Consider the following 20,357-nt stretch of genomic DNA (forward strand, 5'->3'; position numbering starts at 1 on the left):
GTTCAAAGTGTTTCCTTTAGGTGGGTAATGTGCTAACACAGCCTGGGCAGAGGCAGATGCTTGAGGAACAGGATTTCCCTTCACCTTTGAAACAATAATTAAACCAAACACATGAAATTAAAAAAAAAATAAAGTGAAATGCTAGAAGAGATAAAAATTGAAAACATTATGTTTTGATGCTATCTCTTTCCTCTGGAAATGTTTCAGTTCACGTGTAGTAGGAGAGGGCAGGGCCATGAATGGTTCTGCCCTTTGGGTGGCCAATGACCTTGTGATTGACTAAAGGGGGACTCCAGCATTTCCACATTATCTTATTTGCCCTCTAGTCTCCCCTGTTATTTATGCTTTGATAGAATAATGGGGCATTTTCTTTTCTTCCTTCTTTTGGCTGCCTGCCAAGCTATGGGTAGGGAAGGAAAAAGAAACGAAAACTTGGATTAGCTTGACGTCTAATACAAGGTGAGAGGCCACATCAGCCCTGCACTTGAGAGCACACCCTTCCACCCCTAGCACTATATTAAATGCTAGCAGGCAATCAAAGTCAGAGACGAAGTTTTAATTCCAAAGAAGTCCTGGTGAGGCAGCAAAATATATTTGAAAGTTTATATGGGATATGGAATAAGATATTGCATGTGTTATCGTAGGCAGATTACACTCACTGAGCCTTAGATACTATGAAATATGGTTACCTTATTAAATTTACCTCATTAAAATTTGAGGATTTGAGTAAAAGTACAAAAAGAGAAGAAGATGCTTACATAGTAATAAATGAGGAAAGTCACTCAAAATGTGCTATAAATGGTCCTTCAGCACTATATTTTCAACTTATTCAGCAGGGAGTCTGAATAAGTTCCCTCATGGGAACATATATTTGATTTTAGACAGAGTATTGATTGGAAATAGAATTCAGTTAAAATCAACTTTCTTGCAAGATCCTGTTCCATATATTAAGAGATACTAATAAGAAGGGTTTTAGAAAGCCTCAATTTAACAGTATTTCTTGAAGTTTGGGGGTTATAGGCAGTCTTCTTTAGTCTTTTGCCAATTTAGGACTGTCTTTTTTTTTTTTTTCTAAGACAGTAGAATAGTAAAGCATTATAAAAGGCAAAACTGACAAAAGATATTTGTGATTTTTAGACTTCCATATTGCCTACATATTGTACAAAAACTTCATGAAAATAGTCATGAGTTCCACAGTTGCAAAAGATAAATCTCTTGGTAAACTTCCAGTATTCACACAATGTGTATTTTGAGATTACAAATGTCTGGTTAATGCTTACTTCCAGTTTAGTGATAAGAAGTATGGTGGTGGTCAAGGGTCTCTTAAATGCAACCAACCTGGAAATTATGGTTTTAATACAGTTCTGAATAAGTTTGTGGCTACATCATGCTACATTTTTCCTTTATCTTTGACTCTTTTAATTTTTCATTAGTTCTTGTTATATAAGATATGCAGGAGAGAATTTCGAACTCAAATAGTAACATTCAACTTCCTGCAGATATAAAAACAATGTTCAGAGAACAGGATGGAGAGAAAGGGAGTAAATAATTTAAAAAGTCATTGAATTATCTCTAGGTCTTTAATGTTTCCTATCTGTTAAACAACTAGATATGAACTGGGTTTAGTCAATTAGTACCTTTTGCCTGGAACTGTCAGTTAATACCCTACATACACAGGAAATGATTGGAGTCATCCATTCTCACTATCAAAATATCTCAAATTAAAAAAAAAAAAATTCCAGTGAGAAGTTATATGAATCAAAACAGCAGAGGAATCATGAGCCCTTATTCTGCAATGAATATACCATATCACAGTGTCAAGCACAACTGCTAAGCATACCCTTTCCATATTTAAAATAGATATAAAAATATGTATCTCATATTAATGGAATGGGGAGTGCATGTTATTTGAGTAGCCACTAGGTATGTTAACAAATGTATTCTTAAATTCTACTTGGGTATAAAAGATTGTTTCCCTCATTTCTCTCTCCACTGGCTTTTTAGATTGCCAATGCAAAGAACTAATATAATTGTGGCTCAAAGCTGTTTGCAATAATGGGTGACTCACTAAGATTGTTGATGGTATTATTTTACAGGATGGTAGACACAAGGGTATATTTCTTTAGGTATCTGCGGAAAAAGTATGGACCATATCTTTATTAAAAATCTCTCATATCCACATAAAATGGTGATGAATTAAGCTAAGACAGAAATGAAACTCTCATATTGACTTGTAAAGGTGAAGTTATCTAGAAGAAAAAAAAAGAGAGTATAGTAGACCCGAAAATAGACTTAGCAATTCTTACCCTGAAGCACTTACTCTGGACACAGGTGTTAACAATAACTCATATAGCAAAAGTGCTTGCTTATCTCAGAGGGCAGTAGAAAGAATAACTAGTTAGAAATGTGAAGCACTTAGCAAATCTGAAAAGTTCTGCAAATTCTTAATGAAAACATTTTGATGCTTGGGGTAAGAATTGAAATTTATTATTTTGATTACCAATAATACTGACACTAGAAAAGCTGGTGCACTTTTCAATTAAATAACAGTTATTTAGACAGATGTTCATGTCAGATGGTAAAATAAGCACTTAATTTAATGAAGTACTTTAAAGGAAATGCATGAAGTCTTAACCCTTAACCTAAAGACACTATGAAGATAAATGTCCAGTATGTTTTTACCCATGATTTTAATTTTGGGTTACCGTATGGTAATGACAAATGACATAACCAAAAAAACAAAAAACACACACCCAATTTTTTTCTATTCATAGAAGGACAAACAGGGTATGATGAGACATTGGCAATCAGAATAGGATGATTAAGCATGCTGGGGGAGCTCCAAGAACTTAACATTCATTTGAACATAATGTAGAGGACTGCTGTTTATTTTTCAGCTCAATTCCAGGATACAGAGAAATTTTATTTTCATTCTTTTAAGAAATAAAATTACTTTGGAGTGCATCAGAAACCCTAAATAAATAAAACCAAAATACCCTAGAGGCCAAGCTGTTAGATTTGTGAGCACCTCACTGTGGATTATAAAGGTAGGATAAGATTTTGATAGTCAGGAAACACACACAGAAGGAGAATTTCTGTAAGATAGATACCACCTCTGGGCAACTGTTTGCACTTCCTTTCTTTTACGTAGTACAGGCAATCTTCTAAATTTTCCATGGAAATCATGGGCACAAAGCAACATGAAGTGTTTGTAGGTAAAATTTTCACTGAGAAAAAAACCCACATTTGTTATCAAGTGATAGTGCAGACTGTTCAAGATTGAGGACTGAAGTGCCAAGATTAGAACTGACTGTGCCCTAGTGTGAGTGGACATGTATATCAACTACAACACACAACAGCAATGTGTTTCTGCCTTATGTGACTGAAAAAGAGAAAAAGGCATAACAAGAGAAAATAAGAACTAGTAATTAAGCACAAAGATTCTAAAATATCACTGCCTTAAATCGAATATAATTATCCCTTACAACTGTGTAATCTCAAGCAAGTCATTTAACCATTCTTTGCCTTAGTTTTTTCCAATGTAAAATATGTATAATAAGAGTACCTACTTCAGAGATGGATTGTGAGAACGAAATATAACTCAGTACATGCTCACATCACGTGACTTTAAAAATTCTGAGCCACTGCCTCCATTTGATGGCAGCTCCATTCAAATATTACTTCACTGACATTTGTATATTCACAGGGTGAGATCATGGATCTGATTGAGTCTGTTTTTTCTTTTGATTTTCTTTTAAGTTAACTTACCTGAGTTGTTGAAAGGGGTTACATCAAGACATCAAGAAAATATAAAATAAAGTCTAAAGTTGCCACTAGCTATACATATCCCCTTGCAAAATTCGATTTCCTCATTTATTAGATACAGGAGTTTGAAACCCATGTTTGAAACCAGGGGTACACCACATAATCACCAATGGAACTTTTAAAAACTGCAATGCTAGAATTGCGTCTCTGACCAGTTGCATCTGAACCTAGGGTCAGAGCTGGGGCAATGAGGAATACTAGGCATGTGTGTATGTTAAGTATCTTCATTGGTCAACCGGATTTTCATTATAAACCACTGTTAGATGATTTGTGAGGTTGATACCATATGTATTATTTCATGACTCTAATAATCTTTAAACACCATCTAAATCATTTTTAAAGTAATCTTGGTACTTTGTCTAATCATTGTTTTAAAACTCAAGACAACATAATGATGACTTTTTCCCTGAATTAGATTCTTCTATGCAACAAAGTGACCTAAGTAGAATAGAGAAGTAGTGACAACAAGATGGCTCTACCTCACCAACACTTGCACTGCTGGCCAGACCTGTCACTGCAAAGATACCCAGCTGTCCCTGCAGGATGTACTCACCGCTTTTACTTAATCTCCAGCAACCTCAGCCGAACTGTTTAGAATGGCTGACTTTTAGGCACTACGTGCCTTTTAAAAATCTACCTAAGCATTGAAAAAAAATCAGATAATTGAATTCAGACCACTGGCTGAGAAAAATAAGGGGACACAGGTGAAATCACTCCAGGCCATGTCCCCAGTCTTGGTAATATAGTCACAGTGAGCTGAAGACAAAACATGATCAGCCTGATTTGGGATATGTCTTTCCTATTATAGAAATTACATGCCCAGCTGAAATGAGCATAATGAACACACTGTATTTTCTCCCAGTGTAAGTCAATGAACAATGAACATCTTTTTTCTACAACTTACTTTGATTTCTTCATGTACAGCCAATAGACGACACCAGCAACTAGGGCAGCGAGGAGGAGACCAACAACGATTCCCACAATTAGTTTTGCCTGGTCATTCACCTTTTCTTTGTTTTCATCTACAACAAAAAAGAAAAGCCCATGCAATTACAGACAATGCCAAGCATTTGTGAAAATACGTCAATCTAGTTATTATTTCTTATTAAAAATGACTGAGGCTCACTACTAAGAGTAACATGCAAACTTGTGCTTTTAAAGGATTAAAATTTTAGCATTCTTACTCTCTTGTCTCATTTGCTATTTTAATTCAAGTCAAAATTGTGACAGCTAAGAAAATTACTTATACAATGACACTTCATAAATCTTGAGCGGATAGTCAAGGAAGAAGAGTCGGCAGCATAGTACCTACCACTTATCTCGTCTGCCTCATCGTGTTCTGGAATACTTACTGAAATGAAAAATGTTAATATGAAATTAAAAACAAAATTTGTTGATATATGAAAGTCACCTTTACCATTATAGTATGATGTAAAAATACTCAAAGATAAAATATCTATTCTACAGCTAAGGGTAGAAAAAAATTTACACTTAATAGAGTGTGAACTTCCCTACAAAGAAATTCATCTTGTTTTAAAGAAAGCAGAGTAGTTAAAACTGCAAAGGTATTAATCTACCACAGATAACTTCACAACTGACAAGCTATAGTATTGATCTGAAATCCATATTAATTTCCCCACTATCTACCACCTTTTAATAGGACTTCTTTTTTAAGAGAAACAAGTTGCAGTGTATGAAATCTTCAATGTAGTGTTTCTCAACTTTTTTCCAATTTTCTGACCTCAATGGAGGAGATTTCATTTTCATCCTCTAGTGTCAGGGATTTACCACTAGAGACATTCTCAAAGTGGTAGGGGTGGAGGTTAAAACTGGGGACGTGGGCTTCCCTGGCGGCGCAGTGGTTGAGAGTCTGCCTGCCGATGCAGGGGACACAGGTTCGTGCCCCGGTCTGGGAGGATCCCACATGCCGTGGAGCGGCTGGGCCCGTGAGCCATGGCCGCTGAGCCTGCGCGTCCGGCGTCTGTGCTCCGCAATGGGAGAGGCCACAACAGTGAGAGGCCCGCGTACCGCAAAAAAAAAAAAAAACACATCAAAACAAAACTGGGGACATCTCAGAGGTGAAGGGGCAATGTATGTTGATGCTTGTAAAAGCCCTCCAAGTGACTCTGATAGTGCCGTGCACCTGGCCCATGTTAAGGATTGTCACTGTGGTGGATTATCATCTAATATTAGACTAAATAAATATTCTTCTATGCACATGGGCTTGCATCAGAACTTCCAGTGATGTTTGTTAAAATGCAGATTCCTAGACCCCTCCTCATACATACTATATTGGAATTTCTCGGTGCTCAGTGAACTTGAAAATGACGGTATTAGATGTTGATCAAACCACTGCAAGGTCTAGAAAACCACTATTCGATGGGTTAGAATAAAAAGAGAGACTTGTGTTCAGGAAGAAAGGATAAGTTCTCTTTTTAGGTAGGACAAATCAATACTCGCTGAATTGAATTCAGAGAAGTCAGTACTCCTATTTTAGAGTTATGTTCGTTTGGTTCTTTTCTCCTGTCAATCCAAAAGGCTTTTAAATTCCAGTCATATTCTGTTAAGGACCATTATCTTTAGATAATTATTTTCTCCTAGCTCCAGCTAATTCCTATCTAGTATATCTTTATCCTGCTAATGTCACATACAGGATTCCAACTGACTGAAGAATGAAGGTTTGGAGGGTCAGTTAGCATCTTGTCCAGAACTGAACCTCATTCTAAGCCAGCCCTGATTTAAGACGGACATGACAAAAAAAAGAATTACAGAATTGAAGATGAGAGATAATTTCAAATTAAATAAAGAAGCTGCTACTGGTATGTTTCCATTACTTGATTTCAACATTGACAGATTTTTTTTGTCACTTTCTCTGAGATAATCTCATTTGTTTGTTTTTGTAACCTATGATTCAAATATGATATTCAAAAGCATCAATTTTTGAAACTAGATTTCAGGAATTCTGGTATCAGTTTTACTACCAACTTGCTGAACGACTTTAAGCATGTGGCATCCCTGTGCAAAATAAGAATAGGATAAATACTACAAAGAATTGAAATGTAAAATAATAGATTAAGGGGAATTAAAAAATTACCAAAATTAAAATTGTTACAGAAATGTTTTCAGATAATCTTTGAATTATCTGTACTCTGAACACAAAACATGGATTAAGTAAGAGCAACTTAGTCCTTATCCTCTGTTGATCTTGGAAATATTCCTGTACAAGATAAAGTCTCTGACCCATAAAACATGAAATGATTTAACTGTCAAGACAAGGATTGTACAAGAATGGATACCAGGAAAAAAGAAAAAAGAAGAACCTTATGATGATGATACCAAATGCAAAATAAATAAATAAAACTTACCATAATGCAGCACAGGAAGATGGAATTGAAGATTTTAAACTAATGAAGAATAACTTCAAATTTTCTTACATTTTTAATGCCAGAAATGAAATACTCACTAGCAGAGACATTCAAGGAGTTTACTGTTCTCTCCAGCTGGTTTTCTGCTGTGCAAGTTAATGTAACATTCTCTTCAGGGGAAATGATAATTTTACTATAATACCTGCCATTGATATAAGGAGATTCCTCTGTCTGGAAAAAGAAAAGGAAAATGGATTTAGAAATGGAAATGAATTAAAAACATGAGAAAGAGTAATATTGAATGAAATGGGATAGGTGTGGTGTTCTGTCGTGTTATCTGGTGTTCAAGGGTACATGTAAGGTCATAGATAAGACCAGTTTAGGTTTATAACCACAGCATGGAGGAAAAAGAGTAGTGAATCCATACCTGGATTTCTGTTTATGCTTCTATTATTAATTCTAATAATTAAATCAATTAAACTCTTCTTTTTCAATAGATGCTCAGGTTAGTCATTATTTTGACATGATAGTACCTGTCTCAAAATAATTAGTTAGAGATTAATTCATCACCAATTTTCTCCTAATAAACATGAATTTAATTCTATTTGTAAACTATGTCATTGTTCTTCACTACAGGGGTGAATCCCTTTATCTTAAGCCATGATATCTAAGTGCATATGTATGTATGGTTTTCTCATGGGAAAAAGACTATTTTTTTCCTCAATTTTCTTGAGCTAAATACAGAGGATAGGTTATTTTTTCAGTGACTGGTAAGTTCATTTGGTTTTTGTGAGGTATTAATGAGGATCATCACTGCCATTTAATTCCTTCAAACATAAGAGAAAATTCACTTTAATCTCTTCCCCAGGACATGACTCCTAAGTCCAACTCCACTAAAGCAAGCATGTACTTGTATTCTTTTCTGAGGCATATTATACACACCACATCCTGTATTGTTCTCAATGTGCTTTCTCCTCAACTACATCTTAAAGGCCTTGAGGACAGGAGAGAGCTTCATGCTTAGAGACATCATGGAGCCCCTGGGGTAGGGGTGGGGCACAAGTAACAGTAGTTGTAAAATAATAGATTCAGCATGTGATTGAGGAGGGAACAAATAAAAAATTATGGATGTATCAGCACAAACCTAGGACAAGAAAAATAACATATCACCTAGTGGGCCAGAATCAGTCCTTCTTGACAATGAAGAATGGCATTATTATTTTTATCCTCATAGTAAGTTCACCTGCTTCTTTTCCATTTCTCACTAGTATTTTTCACATAACTTTCTCACTGAGTCTTTGTTTTTATTATGTTTATCTCTACAATACATTTGCTTATTTCTAGGATGGCCTTTTAAATCTTTGTATCTTTTTATTCATCAAATATTTACCAGATGCTTATTTTTCTATTTTCTTTGTTTGCATTACCCAGTACCAAAAGTTATTTTTGCTGTAATTATTACTAAATTGAACTAGAAAGAAAAAAGAATAGAAAAGAAACAGTCATTTTTTATGCCAAAAAATAGATGTGTACATTGTCAGCAATTCAGGTCTTTTTTCTGAAATCAAGAGCCTTTTTGTCCTCCTCAGGCATGTTCTCTTGCTTGTGTGTCCGCATCGCACTTAACCAAATCAGGAGGCATTTGCTTGTGTCCACTCCTTTGGGGACCTTCCATACTTGAGCTATGCAAATTTATATCCATCACCCATAGGTGAAAGAGCCAAAATTCACCTTGCTCTGCAAAACTACATTGCATAAGCTGGACCAGCAGCCCAACTTCCCCAGACAGAGAAAGAATGGACATTTTAACTTTATATTGAAACTCTGGTTTATGCATGCCTTCTCAGATTTCAACTGGGTCTGAAGCTGGGAAGAAGGCAGCACAGAAGGTTCAAACAATCAAATGGCACATCTGGGTATTCCTGAAGAGTCTTTAGGTGGCTGCACTGTGAAGACGGACATGAAGACTGTCTTAGAGAAAATGGAATTAACAAGTATGTCAGTAACTCAAGCTGACTGGCAATTTAATGGAATTACAGCTCTGAACTGTTAGTGATAGACCATATTCTCATCTTTGTGTGTGTGTGTGTGTGTCAAAGAAAATTAATGGTAGTGTTCATAAGTTCTTAGCCCTTTACTACTACCAACTAAAATGGTGTGACAAAGGTACAAATATTACTGTTTATTTTATGAATATTTTATGAATATTTTTGTTCAGCAGGAACCAACCTAGACACTATATATTTAGCTAGCCTTACTCTGGCCCTGGCACACGCAAATCAGACCATATGTTCACAGTATACTATGTTCTTCACCACAACCCAGGGCCCAGTTTCAAGAAGAAATAACACTTAATGTGCATAAGTAAGCAAAGTATAAGTGAGGCCACTTATACTCAGATGTGGAAGTTCATGATGCAGGAAAGCATATACCTTACTGCTTTAATCACCCAAGTTTCAGGAATTAATGATCATGGAACAACACTTAATTTATTTCCTTTTAAAAACAGATATTGACCACAACAAAATGATTCTTCCATTCTCCATGGTCCTATGATTTTAAATTTCTCTTTGAGTTATGGTCTTCCTTTGGGAAAATTAAGAAGTTAGCAAAAGCTTCTTCTGAAAATATACTGCAAATTTCATGTTGATAACAAGCTAGCCTACAGTTTAGGTACCTAAATAAAACCCCACATTGGACCAAGTTCAGCACATAACAAGAAGACAAATACTTGCTTGGTTTATGACGCTTCCACTGCCAGTAATTGTCCACTGTATAGCTGGCTTCGGAAAACCTTCCACATGGCAGATTATTGTTTTAGACAGTCCACTGGGATCAGTTTTCTTTGTCATTTTGATTTGAGGTTTTCCTAAAATGTCATTACACTTAAAATAAGATGTTGAACTGAGATCATAAAAGAAAGAGATATTAAATTCTCAAAGAAAAATTTAAATTGGTGCTCACGTATTTTATTACCTTCTACAATCAGAGTCAATGACTCTCTTTTCTTTAGTCCTTCAACCTCTTGCAGAGCAGTCTCACAAACATAGTTTCCAGCATCTTGATAATGGAGACTAGAAAATGATGGGCTAGATCGAAGCCTGATGTTATCCTGATTAAATAAAAAGTTAATTATGTTACATGGCACAATTATAACTCTCCATGTATTTATTACATAATAATGAAGCCCAAAATTATACTTCTGGGTCTAATGAAAATGAAAGCTTCTTTTTTTAACTTCAAATTCTTTCAAAAATAGATTTCCTTTTTCCTCTGTACTTTTAGAGTTAGACATATCAGAGTTTTACGTCAGACTCTTCCATTTACTGAATTTATAATTTGGAACAAGTTCATAAACTTCTGAGACTTGGTTTCCTTATTTGTAAAATGGGGTAGTAATCTTACCATATTGAATTGTTATGAGGACTTAATTATATGCATAATATAATGTGTTTACATTCAGGAGAATTCTCAGTTGATAGTAGCTACTCCTTATAGTAAATGTAGATGAATTTGAATTGACAGATATTGGAGACGTGTGCTACATAATCAATGATGGATATAAATACCTGAAAGTCATTTTATAGGAGACAGTTTTCAAGACAGGGGATCCATTACACACCCATGGCAATTATGACAAAAATGATTTTTAAAGAAACCTTTAATAACAGATTACTACCCTAATTCCTATGAACAAAGGAAATGCAACATTTAATTTTGAAAATCATTTTATAGACAGAAAATAATGCTATTTACCAGAAATTGAAATGCTCCTAAGAAGACAACTAAACACAATCTTAAGATTATGTGGTACTTGTTCACTATGAATTTTTTTCCATTTCCATCAGCTAACCAATGGCCAGGCAATCTTGATCGGCACTACTGACATGAGGTATTTAATCAACAGCAGTGACTGCAGCTGATGTGGAAACTGGTTTAGCCAAGTAAACTTAGTTTCTCCAGTCCTGTAGTAAGACACACTATGAGTGTTCATATGCCTAGAACTTGTCTAGCCCTTTGACCATTAACTACTACAAATACCTCATGTTAAATATGCATTTTAACTATCTGAGTAAATAAGAAGTTGTGATGAGGTTGTGTTTAAAAGAAAGTGAAATAAGAAACTGAGCTTTAAGAGTAAGATAACAAGTAACAGAGGATCCAGCATGAAAAGAGATAAGAAAGCAATAGAAAATAATTAACATTTTCATCAAGAAGAAACTCTAGCAATAAATTTCCCACAATTTTTTTTACAAAGATAATTCTTGCCAACCCCTATTTTAAGTGGTTTGTATGTGTTTTGTCAACACATCACTGGTTAAGTGCTTCTGTTATATGCCATGTTCTAGTAATAAATGGACTGGGTGTTCAGATACACTAGCCAAGGATTCGAGTGGAGGGATCATAGTTACAACCTTTCCCTTTGGTGATAACCTTGTCTCAAATCACCAATTACCAATTCTACTTTCTCACTCTAAAAAGATAATAACAATGTTTGGGTCCCCAGGTAATGGCCTACATTTCAGACAATTACAATAATATAAGTACTCAGGAAATACAGACAAAATTCCTAGTATGTTCCAGATGTTCTACTATGGCCCAGGGGTGAAAAGAGATCTCTGCCTTCAAGGAGCTACTAATTCATGGAACCCACATTCAGACACTTAAGGTCAGTTTCAGCAGAAAGGCAGAAGGTTATGTGACTAGAGTGCAGTATTTATGCTGGGTAAGGCCTGAGCTCGTCTCCACTCTGTCACCTGTGGCTCTCTGATTTCTCCTGCCTCAACTTCTTTTGAATAATGTGGGGAAATACTCATTTTCCTACATATTTCACATGGTTGTTGTAAACACACTGTTTATAATGTTGTGGATTAAAACACATTGGAAGTTGTTAATCCCTAAAGTATATAACTGTATATGTGTGTGTAACCATGTGCATGTGTGTATGTGTATAATTACTCAGTAGATACACATAATTAAATTAATGCCCCAAACTAAGTTTCAGAGAATCAATTATGGATGCCATAGTGATGCTGAGTACCTCTAAAACAGTTTATTGTGGTATGATTTGTATTATATAGAGAGAAACAGAGTATGAGTGTGGGTGTATAAACATATTGTATAAATATATAAGAGAAGCCTAAAAAGAAATCAGTTCAAACAGTGGAATATTACCAAGGAATATTACTTACTTTCATCCATACCACAGTTGCGTTCCTACTAGCAGATATTGTGCATGACACAGGCAGAGCATCGCCAATCTGCTTGGTCACTTCCCCACTTGGGTTTAAGGACAAATCCAAATCTGTGAAGCAGAAAATATGCTTGAAATGCAACTCCAGAAAGAGAGTCAAAATATTTTTTGAGAAAAAAATAGATGAAAGAAAAAAAAATCCTTCTAACTGCACTTGAAATTCAGAAGTGATTTATGTGACTGAAATAACTGAACTGTAGCATAATCAGTCTAGCTTTTCAAGCCAGCTTTGAGATCAGTTTGGACAAGTGAATGGTCAATCTAATTGATTATGCATTTATTTGCAGTTAACATGATTGATGTTTTGACTGCATGTAAGTGTTCACCTGGGGCCTATCACCTTTAGAAAAAAATTCTTAAATCACTTCTGGAAGAAAACAAAGAAAGATGATGACTAAGTAAATATTATAAAAAGAGCTGATAAGGCACACCATGGGAAAATCAAGTATATTTAGACAGCAGGTGATAAACTAAAAAACCATTAGGTGTCTTCGTGTTTCTTCAGAGAGAATTGACTATAATGGTTAGATATTTTTCAAAAATGCTATCCCGTTTCTCATGCAGTTGAAATATTAAATAAGATTTATTATTAGGTACACTGTCAGCAGATACCATTTTTTAAAAACAGAGTATAAATACATCTAAGGAAGTAAAATCTTTCAGATGGAAAGTAATTTCTATAAAAATCTTACTGTCATAATATGATCTGTATGAGGAAAATCCAGTTCAATAGAACATTTATTGTACAACTACTGTGTTCCAAGCACTGACAGGAGATACTGAGATGAATAATGAGCTTACAATTTACAATTTGAGGTAGAGGTAATATGCACTCAACTCTGTGATGACACTACATGGCAGCATGAAATCAGCACCTAGTGGCAAACGTGCTATAGATTAGGAGCTCAAGAAATATTTGCTGAAAAACTAGAGTAAGGGCTACAGACAGAGGTACAAGCGAAGACTTATGGGAGTGTGGAGAACAGAACCAACTTGGCTTTCAAAGCAGTAATAAAGGCATTGCATGGAGGCAGTATCTCTTTGTGGCCCCTGATGGTTGAGAAGGGCTTTGATAAGCAGAGATGTTGGGAAAACTTCTGCCACATAAGCAAAGGCAAAGAGGTGAGAGAGCTTGGCAGATTTCACAGTGGTGAGTAAACTGGTATGAATGGTTATAACACATGGAAGGTAAACCTATACAAGTAATTAAGGCCAGACTAAGGACTGTGCTTGCCATGCTAAGAGTTGGGACTTTATCCTATGGCAGTGGGATTTGCTATTGCATCCTGTGCTTCTCCTTGGTTTTACATGTTATAATTGTAATTTATTGACTCTTTACAGCATTATTTTTAACACTTGTTTCGCCTGCTAGGCTGTAAGCATCTTTGGGATAGGGACCATGACTTGAGTTGTCACTGTGTATCTACAGTGTCTGCCACATTGTAGGCCCTCAAAAACTATTGTTGAATGAATGAAGGGAAGAAGCATGTTTCTCATTAATATTAAAATAGGCATTATCACATAGAAAAGTGGAGTTTCCTCAGAATATTTGGTTGAATTATATTTAGATGAAAATTCAATTCAGGGCAAGTTAAAGCTTTTCTTAGCTGGACAGTTAACTTGCCAGTGAGAAGATAAAAGAAGTGATTTTAAAGGATGATGATGGACTTTGAAAGCTTAGATGAAGAATCTATATGTGCGTGAATTGGCAGAGGACTAGTAAATGCTTCATCAGCAACTATAGATCTGTGGGCTAAAAGCCCACAGTCTGTTCTGCTAATATGTGCAAGTACTGGTTGGTGCTTCTCTATCTGCTCCCTTTAGTCATCTATGGAAAGGAAACAAATCTTTTTTGAAAGCAAACACTTTAGAATAAATGGGCAAAAATAAGATTTTTATGTTTTCATTTCATGTAATTTAGAGTAAAATCTTGATTTACTTGCAATGCTATTTTAGCTTTTTCTTTTTAATAGATTTTATTGGAGTATAATTGCTTCACGATACTGTGCTAGTTTCTGCTGTACAACAACATGAATCAGCCATATAAATACATATATTCCCATATCCCCTCCCTCTTGCGTCTCCCTCCCACTCTCCCTATCCCACCCCTCTAGGTCATCGCAAAACACCGAGCTGATCTCCCTGTGCTATGCTGCTGCTTCCCACTAGCTATCTATTTTACACTTGGTAGTGTATATATGTTGATGCTACTCTCACTTCGCCCCAGCTTCCCATGTCCTACCCCTCCCACATTCCTTGTCCTCAAGTCCATTTTCTATGTCTACTTCTTTATTCCTGCCCTGCCACTAGGTTCATCAGTACTATTTTTTTTTTTTAGCTTCCATATATATATGTTAGCATATGGTATTTTAGCTTTTCAGAGCAACATAGGCCTTACAGCCCAGTGTTAAAGCCTACCTTCCAAAACCAAAATGTATTTAAATCCAATTAAATGCACTGAAATTCAATTAAACTGTTACATGCTTTTGTTTACTTTCTTTTTAATCGCACCTAATCACTGAGGTATTGTGTAGCTGCAGCACAGCCTTTTGCCTAAACCTTCTGCCATCTATCCTTCTCTGCCTGATATACAGGTGATATAAATGAGAGTTCTCTTTCTTTAGCATCCTGAGTAGCTAGCATCTCTTAAACATAATCAGGGAGCTTCCCCGGTGGCGCAGTGGTTGAGAGTCCGCCTGCCGATGCAGGGGGCGTGGGTTCGTGCCCCAGTCGGGGAAGATCCCACATGCCGCGGAGCGGCTGGGCCCGTGAGCCACAGCCGGTGAGCCTGCGCGCCGGAGCCTGCGCTCCGTAACGGGAGAGGCCACAACAGTGAGAGGCCCGCGTACCTCAAAAAAAAAAAAAAAAAAACCAAAAAAAACACAAGCAGATTGTACCATCACTAAGCACTGGAGATTATTGGTTATTGGCCCAAAGATTTCATGAACAATGATATCAGAAAGTTATTCCACAGGCAATTTTATCTGCTGGTTATATTCCCTCACTTCACTTCTTTTCCCCTATGGAACAAACTGGATAAATGTCCTCAGAGAAAAAGTAGCACAGTTGTTATCCTGACAGGTCACTGTTTTCTCTCTAACTAGCCCCTGATGGCAGACACACTCAGATATGTTCAACATGAAAATGGAGCAAACAGAGAAGTAGCTTAGCTGTGAATATTTCTTAACAGTTCACTGTAACCACAGGGCTCCCCAGGGTGTGCTCCCAACATCAGACACTCAAAAGCAGCCATCTGGTTACTCTATTCCCCGATGTACCTCCTTCAAACTTCTAGCTCCTATCCTACGTGTTTTCCAAGCGTTATGGGTAGAGTAATAGATTTAGAACCATTTCCTCAGAACAGTTTCTAATATCTCTTTCAATTTTGAAACAAAGAAACGCTCACATTCAGTGGGATTGTAGTGGATCATGTCTAGAGAAACCTTACTGTAATGGATCATGTCTAGAGGTGCTGTTGGGTGCAAAGGACTTATTAGAAAATTTGGCTTATATTTCCAAGCAAGACTGACATTTGCCCAAAGCACTCTGTGTATTCTAGTGTCACCAGGGAGCAGTTCAAATTAGTTTCCCATTTCTACAATGCATAGGGTACATCAATAATACAGACTGTCAGGAATTACAAAATGAAGAACTCAAGTGAAGTACCTGTTTTCTATGCATATTTATTTTTTTCTATCTACTGGATTAAATATAACTTTTGGAGTATCTGAAGTATAAAAGTGGGTTAAAAGTTCTGGGTGATTTCGAAGTGGTCCTGTTTCTAGAAAATTTCTGTTGCTTGGGCTTGGGTGTTAAGAGTACTCTGTAATTTAAAAAAGATACTTAACCTACACTTTTCTTGGCCAAATGCAAACCTTGTAAACTTCGAGAATATCCAAATATTTTCTTAAGATATAAAATAACTTATTTCTTTAAGATGCATGTGAATATTTTATTAATACCACAAACTGAAGACATTTAGAAAGAAGGTGGAGGTTTATCACTGCCAAAAGTTGCAATTATTAGATCCATTCAAGATTTCAATACTGTAGGGCAAATCTGGACCAAAGTTGGGTTCACACTGATGCTCTTTAGTAAGTCTATTGAAACCACATTATTTAAGAAAAATATAGCTGCAATTTATTTGAAGAGATAGCAAAGTTAGACTATGAGAGGCCTTTAAAGTGAAGCTGGTAATGAAGAATACGGTGACTTACAGTGAACTGTGATGGCTGTTGAAGCAATCATGCTTTTTTTGTCTATCAGGGAGCATTTATAGTCTCCTGTTGCATTGCGCCTCACATCTGCCAATGTGTAAGTATTTGAACTTCGTATTCCTTCGGGCTGTCCCTTTTGATAGAGGCAAAATGTCAGATGATTACACTTGGTAGCTACAATAAGAACAGTTATATTTCTTGATTAAAATGACATTTTCTCAGATAAGAAAAAAAAAGGAATGTATTTATTCGATTGGACAAATGAGAGTAGAGTTTGTATTATCTGAATCCTGGAAAAATAATTGGTAATTTGATTCTAAGGAAATTGAGAAGCTAATTTACATTGTATTGATGACATCTATTTTATTGACAGCATGGCTTGTGTTTGTTAAGGCAGATTTTAAAAAAATGTCTAATATTTTATTTTTACATTTATCCCTTGCTTAATCTGACAAAAAGATTTGAGGCAGCTTAAAAGAAAACATAACATATAATCCAAATTAGGAAGGAAGGAAGGGAGGGAGGGAGGAAGGAAGAAGGGGAGGGAGGAAGAAAGAAAGAGAGGGGGAAAAGAAATTTTAAAAATAGAAAAGAAAAAGAAAAGAATTAATAACTAAGAATTTAAAAAATATATAGATGAATTAGGAGGATATAGTAACAAAAAAGATAATTGTTGTTAAAACTAAGACACAAATTTGGCTCTGTCATCCCTAAAAAATCAAGGTAGAAACATAATTAGTTTCAATTTTTCATTTGTGCTTTAGACAAAAACAATATGTCAGTTTATTAAGATAAACAGAATTTTCTGTCAACATTTAAGTAGAAAGGAAATCACTTATACTTGTCTTCTGAGTAATACAGTGGATGATACTCTTAAACATTACTGAACAATGCAGTGGGTGACATTTGTGAACAGATCCCTGCAGTAAATGCAGTACAGAGTTGTATATGGCTTCTCCCAGTGGAAGGTTATGTCAAACGCCAACTTGGGAAGGCTGTGGGAGAGCCAGCAAGTGTCCTCAGACAGAGCTCTCTCCTAGTCTGGCTCCATAGCATCTAGAACACAGCCAAATTATCCTCTAGACATCATTTCTTTCAGCTGTGATACTGATAAAAGTTGAGAGAATGGCTGTTTAAGACCACATACAATGGCAAGATACAGCCCATTGCTTTATTCTATCAAGCTAAATATAATGTGCAACAGAAGTGTCCCTATATCAGAAATTCAGGGACGTGTTCATGAATGCACTGTGTATAGATTTAGAATCCACATCAGACCATTTGCTGTCATCATTCTTCATTTTATATTTGTTTGCTTCTGAAGAGCAGATTCTTATAGTTTATTTGGATAATGAGACCTTGAGTTTCTACCATTACAGTTTCCTATGATCAGATTTTTTCCTCTTTGCCCCTGATTTCCCTTAACAGTGAATTAAAAAAAGGCAAGAGCACTGGCAGATGCCAAAAAAACTTTTAAAGGACATTCCACAGGTGTCCCTTGACTCCAAGAATAACATCCTTTCCTCACTCACGCTGCCCAAGAATATACAATTCTTAACGTCAGCCAGCTGCCAAACGACAGGACAGAATGATGGTGGTCTCACTCAAGTAGTAATTCTGAAGCACTTACTGGTAAGTAAAACAAAAACTCCTCAGGAGGAGGGTTACCATTTCCCAAGCATTTAAGAGTGATGTTGTCCCCTTCTTTGATGGCATTTTTTGATGGAAGCACTTGTATTGTCACCTGCTCTGTAGGATCTGCAAGAGTCACAGACACAAGTTAACCATTTCATCAAGTACCAAATTACTCAGTACATACAATGAAAATGACTAAATTATACACAATTTTCTCAAGAAGCTAGTAATGGTAATTGCTTAAATGTATCTTTTTATAGAAGGATTGAAGTTAATAGCTACTTGACAAGTACTAATCTTGGTTAGAGCAAACTACAAAGAGACCCTGTTACATAAAAATCAACTTCTTCTTAGCAAAATGTCTTCACCTGAGGTAGGAATGACCATAATTATTTTATGTGTAAAAGACCAGTAGGAACAATCTCACTGTATAATCTCATTATAAGGACATATAACTATATTATATGTATCTTACAGTTTGGAAAGACTGGAGCAGCTAGCAAAGGAGCTAAAACTATTAGCCCCTCCCCCACACTTATTACACAATAATACCTTATATTAAATAAAAAGGGACATGAGCCAAACAATACCAGCAAGATTTTTGGCATGCCGGAGAGTAGATCTGCTTACAAAAAGATAAATCCATGAACTGAGGGAGACCCTTAACACAATCAACAGAACTGTGAATGTATTGTAATTTTTTTCTGTTCATTGGAGCCAAGATGCAACTTTCATTCCATTTCGGTCATTTTTATGGTGAAAATAGGGCTAAAGCGTATTCTTTAGTTGAAGCTACTGCTCAACAGTAGAATGCTAAAGAAATTAAAAGCTGAATACACAGTGGACCATATCCAGCTAATAGGAAAGAAAAGGAGGTGGTGTTGGCAGTTATAAATGACCCACTTTCTAATGTATCCACTTGTTATGTAGCTGATGATACAATGAACAATGAATTTTGAAATCATATAATGCAAAGGTTTATTTTAGAGAACCTCTTCCACAGCGCTTAATAACTACTGAGGCATGTGTCTATATTTCCAAACTGGCAGCACCAGAAATTATCTATGAAGACTTATTTTGCTATTAGCTAATAAAGTGAGACGAATAAGTGGTAGATTTTGAGGCTTTTTTCTATCTCTTGCAGTCATTTACTTACCTTTCTAAGATTAAAGTGCAGGAAAAACAACCTAGAAGGATTGTTATGGATTGCTTCTCTGACTTTTTCCCATGCTTGGGCATCTCTGAATATTTGCCCAGAATGTTCTGAGGCTAATCAAAGATTGGTTTAATATACTTGTTCATTTTTCTGAATTTGCCTGAGGTAGTTCCCTGACCAGCAGTTCTCAGTTAAGTCAGAAAGTAAATAAAGTTTGTCCTCCACTGGCCTTCCATTTCTAGGCCTCCCTCACTCATTTTCATGGCCCTTCTCTGACTAGCTTGGTCTGTAGCACGTCACTGCAGCACATCTCTGACCAAAGCTGATGCCAGAACAGCTAGGAATCATAATCGGTCTGACTTCATGCTTTATTTTAAAACTCCCCTTCTCTGTGTCCCCTTTGCAATAGGCTCTGCTCTGTACTAGAGAGTTGAAGAACTACACTGAGATCAGAGGTTAATGTAACACATTTGAGTTTTAACAGTAGCCTTCTGGTTGCCCACTATTTTTGTTGCGTCCAACAAAATTAAAGATCTCTTGCTCTCCCTTTGACTTTCAGTTTGACTCTATTAGTGAATCATCAGTCTGCCAGTTACTCTGGCTTTCTCCTTTGCCCTCTCTTATCCACTCAATCACCCATTCTTAATGATTAATCCTTATATTTTGCATCTGATTCTCCCCTTCTATTCCCACACTTCTCTAGCACAGGCTCTAACTAATCTACAACACCTGGAACATTGCCTCCAAACTTCATTTGGTCCTTCACTGTGAGCCTTTCTCTTTTCTACATCTTTATATATATATTTTTTTCTCTAAATAAGTTTTTGAAGTAGTGCTTTGAATATTACAATGATATTGAAAATTCTTCACACATTCCCAATATGTAAAAATTGAAATAAAAACGT

At 36.0% G+C, this 20,357-nt stretch overlaps 1 protein-coding gene across 3 annotated transcripts in view; it reads right to left on the reverse strand.

Annotated features, from left to right (window-relative positions):
* The window catches only part of ALCAM (activated leukocyte cell adhesion molecule), a 201,841-nt gene that overhangs the window by 22,774 nt on the left and 158,710 nt on the right, over positions 1 to 20,357 (reverse strand). Inside the window, exons 7-14 of one of the 3 annotated variants that reach the window (XM_067739011.1) lie at positions 18,292 to 18,419; positions 16,662 to 16,794; positions 12,383 to 12,495; positions 10,167 to 10,302; positions 9,922 to 10,059; positions 7,289 to 7,417; positions 5,138 to 5,176; positions 4,730 to 4,847 (exon numbers count right to left, since the gene is read on the reverse strand). In XM_067739011.1, the coding sequence (XP_067595112.1) occupies positions 4,730 to 4,847; positions 5,138 to 5,176; positions 7,289 to 7,417; positions 9,922 to 10,059; positions 10,167 to 10,302; positions 12,383 to 12,495; positions 16,662 to 16,794; positions 18,292 to 18,419 (934 nt within the window). Of the gene's footprint in view, positions 1 to 4,729; positions 4,848 to 5,137; positions 5,177 to 7,288; positions 7,422 to 9,921; positions 10,060 to 10,166; positions 10,303 to 12,382; positions 12,496 to 16,661; positions 16,795 to 18,291; positions 18,420 to 20,357 lie in introns of all 3 variants that reach the window. The other 2 variants (XM_067739010.1, XM_067739012.1) reach the window with 2 other exon arrangements.

This window comes from Pseudorca crassidens, chromosome 5 (genome assembly GCF_039906515.1).
Source record: "Pseudorca crassidens isolate mPseCra1 chromosome 5, mPseCra1.hap1, whole genome shotgun sequence".
Classification (NCBI taxonomy): Eukaryota; Metazoa; Chordata; class Mammalia; order Artiodactyla; family Delphinidae; genus Pseudorca; species Pseudorca crassidens.